Below are 5,053 nucleotides of genomic sequence, written 5' to 3' on the forward strand. Positions count from 1 at the left end.
CTTATGTGAAGGTCAAAATATCTTCAAGCAAGAATCTAACAGAATACGCTTACCTGGCACCTTTCATAAAAGTTCCTAAAGCTACCTAGTCAGGGGTGATCGACGTAATTTTGTGAATTCCAGATCAGCAGCTATAGTCATTTCATCTTTATGTTTTGTTTTGTTTGTAATCATGATTAAATTTATCAGCGTTCTGTGGGATTACATCTACTGGTCTGCCACAACATTCAATGGTCATCTGTTAAAGCCAAATGTAAAACAAGTGGACAACCCATGAGTTGTTTTGAATGGACGGTTTTAACACTGCAACTGAATTATCTGACCAGGATTTTTAACAATTGGTACTTTTAATGCCAGTTTTCATTATCTTGAACATATGTTTGTGTCAGCATCTGTAAGTATGCAGATCTAAAGACAAAGCACTGCATAGTATGATACAGAAAGATCTGATTCCATATGTCAATAGATTGAAATAAGTGGGCAAACTGTAGGTTTCCTTAAACTCTGCACCGGACTGTTAAAACAACATCGTAGCGTGTGAATAAATGATTAATAACCTTTAGTACCACAGGAGGTTTTACACTGTGCACACTGTGAGTAGAAATCTAACATGAGCAGTGTTTTTCAGTGAGGGAACTGAGACAAACAGTTGTTTCTGCTAAACAGTTGCCCTGAGTCACAAGACTTACAAGTCTGAAGACAGAAACTATGAGCAGAAAATTCAAATTCAACGCAAACGTTTCTTGTGCTTAAACCTCATATACAAGGGAGAATAGTGTTTGTTACATTTCACCATGGCAGAAAGATATCAAAACAATACTTCTTCATCAAAATATCCATAGGCACAAATAATGGAAACAAATAAGCCTGGCATTTTTCTTCGATATGAGTTCATAAGAATAAGCACTATATAGCACAGAAATGATAAGCAAACCAAACATCCGATTCACCTTTATTACTCTGAAGAAAAGAACAAAGTGTATAAGAAATTCAGAAAATATAGAATCTAATAATATTTAATCCTCCTTTAAAGCCCCTACGTGTGGAATTCATAAATGTATATATTTTGATGGCAAGTTTGTCCTTGTGGAAACATAAGAGTCCCTGTGAAAATTGGTAGGCATCTTAGGGCCTTTTCTTGGTACAGCCACTAGGGGTCACCAACGTTTTCAAATCCTACACATAGGTGCTTTAAGCTTCCCACAAAAAATAAATAAACATGACACAACACACGTTCGACGATTCACGTCATACGAGGGGAAGTCTAAGGATATCCTGGAAACATTGAATAGCACCCTTTTCAGCTAAACTTAAACTGCAATCATCAAAAAAAAAAACTCACAATACTTTCTCCTCATAGCTTATTTGTTGATCCAATGGTAAAAATAAATAAATCAATAAATCAATAAATACTTTACACCAAAAGCTGGAAAGCTGATCATACCAGGCCTAAACTTATGAATCCCATTTAAAGTGCAATTCAAGTCCAAGTTTGATTGAGTGTAGAAATGGGCCAACGCATTGCTTCTCTGCTGTTGCTGTTGTTGTCATTACTGACTGATTTAAATTGAATTTCCAGGATACTTAGCACACAAGGGCTGATCACTCATTACCCCCGTCAAATATAAGAGAGTCTGCTGCTGGAGAAGAGGCTATCTACCCCCTCTTTGTTGGACAACAATGGTCCCTGCCACAATGTCATACACAGTCCTGTTGTGCTGGAAGAAGAGGAGAGTGATGAAGACAGGAAAGAGGAAGGCAATGGAGAAGTTCTTATTTAACGCCCGCACCGTAGAGCTGTGAAAATCAAGACAAAGGAGACGAGACAAAACAAGAGATTAGAGAAACCCCAGTTAGATGCTCTACTGGTACTAGAGACTACTACAGACACTGGTTTGTGATTTAGACACCACAACAGATTCCAAGAGCAAATTTAGACCAATCAAAATATTTCACAATATTATCAATCGCAGTCCTCTAAATTTTGCACTCACGGTTTGTTTATCTAAACACATTGTACTCATTTTCCATTAAAATTAATACTTTGTCTCTTCTTCTGAAGCAAAAAGTAAGTGGTCACTCACGCAGAGAGCGAAACATTAGATGCTGGGACCACAAAGACTTGGTTGGGTCGCACCAGAGTGGATGTGTCACATGTCACCACCCGCAAACCAAGCAGGAACTTCCCTGGAGTGGCACCACCAGCACCCCAAATACAGATTATCTGATGAGATAACATGGACAAAAGTCAAACAGCAACCCAGTCAACTTCTGACCATGTTATTAAAAATGGTCAGGACAACACAGGACTTAAAAAACAAAAAATTAATTTTCAGTTTTCCACAAACAAGATCAAAAGCATTGAAGGAAGCATGCCAGATGGCATTAGTCTGCACAGAGACGCCCAAATGTCCCAGTGCTGTGCTGGTTCCCACCTGGGAAAACAAGCCACTGATGCAGAAGTCAAACAAGAGACCTGGTGCATGACTTCATCTCAGGCAACTATGAATGCAATGTTGCATCACTGTCCCGGGAAACAATGTTGTGTTTTAGTGGAACTCTGACTCTGCCTGACTCTTATCTCATTAAACAAGAGCACGTGGCAATGTGGCAGCTTGAACCGAATGTTAACGGACAAAATAGGTAATGTTACATCTGCTTCAACTGTGCATTTGCTTTAATCACAAATAAACATTGTTTCTTAAGAGGTCATTTGGCTTGAGTGTTTCCGTTTTCACAGCTTTGGAAAAACCTGCATGTAACAGTCTAATAAAAGTTGTTTTAAAACGTTACTGCTCTATATGTTGCATATACATCCGTGTGAAACAATGTCTGGACAATATGTTGGCAAAAATATTAAATATTACCGATACGAAACAGTCACTAAGTTTGATTTCTTGCCAGTTGAAAATTACCACATATTGCAATGTAATGAACATGAATTACACAGCTTGATGTGATTCTTCAATAGCTTAAATGCTGTGTGAAAGTGTGAAATGTGGCCCACCTCATAGACACACACCAGCACCCTGTACACCAGAGCTACAGCCATCATCTTCTGCAGGTCCTCGATGGACGTGTTCTCGTCTATCTCCTCCACAATGAAGTGGGTAATGAATTTGGCAATGTCCCTTTAAAAGGGGAGAGAGATTATGCCTATGTGAGGGCATATCTGAGGAATGGTGGAACAACTTGGCACTGAAGAAACGATGCAAATTCTTTAGTTACACAATTTGTCTATTTTGCATAACTGACCCACAGTTACACCACTACCAGCTGAGACTGAGGAAAAAAAACTCTAATAAGGGAAAACAGTGTTTAGTGACAGACTGAGATGGTTGATTTGAATCTTTAATACTTTAGGCTCTGTTTTTCATGTCTTCATTTGTTTATCCTTTTAGTTCAAAAGTCCAGTTTCCCCGAACGCTGCTTTAAAGCTTTACTCACTTCATCCCACTCAGATGCATGATCCACAGCACAATAGTGGCCTTCACACAAAACAGGATAAAGAAATCCACTGTCTCTGCTAGGAACCTCTGGAGAGGGGAGGGGATGGTGTACTCTCGTCCTATGAAGCAAAATGAAAAGTTTGTTTCAGATGCAACACAGTTTGCAGGTCTGATGAAAGTCACCAAAGGTTGCCAGAAGACTGAGGGAGACTCTAAGCATATAAGCTTGTATACTTAAGCCTGCTTCCCAACAGACTCATGACTTAGCTTATACAAACTAAAGCCCACACATGGAGGCCAGTGACTACTACAGCACCTCACTGTCAAACGGAGCATTAACTTACCTGCCTGAGGTGGATTTCCATTCTGCTGCTGCGCTGGCCGGGCATCAGTGGCGGGGGCCGGGGTCGCGGCTGAGCTCTGCTCGGTCTGGGCACCACCCGGATGAGAGGAGGACGCGGGGAAACTGAGAGGATAAGGGTAGCTGTACCAGCTTCGCGTGTCGACCGCCTGCTGTCCGCCGCCGGAGGTCGAGGCAGGTGCACCCGTTGTTTGAGCGCTGGTCCACGGCGGAGGGAAAGTACACGGCGGAGGAAAGGGGAAGGCTGACAGGGCCACCCAGCTCTGCCAGCTGGCATACCCCCAGTAATACTGCCACATCCACTGCTGCAACTTCGCGCAGTATTCCGCCGTTACAGTCGCCTGAGGCTGATTTGCCCCAGTTTCAGGGCCGTCACGGCGGCTGTCACTCGCTGTAGTCGCGGACATGTCAGACCCACTTCACAGCCTCACGAAATTAGTCATGAAAGTGTTTTCGGTGGCCTTCTCTCCGCCAGGTAATCCCTCCTTACCCCCGGTCATTAGCTCCCTGGTGGTTACCAGAACAACGCTCAGCTAAGCGTGTTTGTAAATACAGGGATTTCCAGCAAAGCTCAGCGTTACACGTTACTTTCCAGACTCATGTCATTGTATGATATTTCATCTTTAAAAATAATTTAGACAATAATATGTCACTTAGAAATGCAATACCGACTATATCTGTAACGCAAATATCAGTAAAACACCCTAATGTTGTGAAAATGCTACTAATAACCCCCCCTTCTGTCGTTAATGGTATGGGCCATTTAAAGGAGCATCCTGTGTATTTTCCTATTTTCCCAACGTTCAGTAACAGTTCTATCATCAGGCGCAAAATTAACTTCCTCATAGAAGCTTGAGGTATTGACCCATTATTTAAAAAAAAAAAAAATTTGTCATCACACTTTTTAAGAAATATGAGGATTTTTAGGGCTTTTATATACCTCTTTTTGTAAATAAATAAATAAAAACTGTATACCCCTACTCATTTTCCAGTGTGTGTCCTCTCAGATAGAATTTAATACTATGATATCACCATGAAATGTCTGAGTTACTTCACTTAAAGAACAGATACATACCAGCTATCGTGGGTAGAACTGGTTCAGCCCATTTCATATGGTAAAAGTGCCAAAAACAGTGGCAAAATAAACAAAGTTGTCCATTTTCAACAAATTTCACCATTAACAATTTTGATAAGAGCATTGTATTTATCAGCATCTGAAGCCTCTTTGTGTCACTAACACAAA

The 5,053-nt window shown here is 40.8% G+C and overlaps 1 protein-coding gene across 1 annotated transcript; it reads right to left on the reverse strand.

The window, feature by feature from the left end:
- Positions 1-487: 487 nt before the first annotated feature.
- On the reverse strand, positions 488-4,277 carry fam8a1a (family with sequence similarity 8 member A1a). The gene is made up of 5 exons (XM_041053614.1): positions 3,794-4,277; positions 3,448-3,568; positions 3,008-3,131; positions 2,085-2,224; positions 488-1,797 (listed from the first exon to the last, which is right to left on the reverse strand). The coding sequence occupies exons 1-5, from the start codon at positions 4,215-4,217 to the stop codon at positions 1,653-1,655; spliced, it is 954 nt and encodes a 317-aa protein (XP_040909548.1). The 5' UTR covers positions 4,218-4,277; the 3' UTR covers positions 488-1,652.
- Between the last annotated feature and the right edge of the window lie 776 nt (positions 4,278-5,053).

The sequence above is a fragment of the Toxotes jaculatrix genome, chromosome 13 (assembly GCF_017976425.1).
Source record: "Toxotes jaculatrix isolate fToxJac2 chromosome 13, fToxJac2.pri, whole genome shotgun sequence".
In the NCBI taxonomy this organism is placed as follows: domain Eukaryota; kingdom Metazoa; phylum Chordata; class Actinopteri; family Toxotidae; genus Toxotes; species Toxotes jaculatrix.

What these genes read in the sequence shown, in the direction of transcription:
- fam8a1a (XM_041053614.1), bottom strand. Translation starts at nt 4,217, where the DNA reads ATGTCCGCGACTACAGCGAGTGACAGCCGCCGTGACGGCCCTGAAACT. An exon ending in TGGAAATCCACCTCAGGCAG is followed by an intron (nt 3,569 to 3,793) that starts GTAAGTTAATGC and finishes TTTGCTTCATAG; the next exon opens with GACGAGAGTACACCATCCCC. An exon ending in TGCTGGTGTGTGTCTATGAG is followed by an intron (nt 2,225 to 3,007) that starts GTGGGCCACATT and finishes TTATCTCATCAG; the next exon opens with ATAATCTGTATTTGGGGTGC.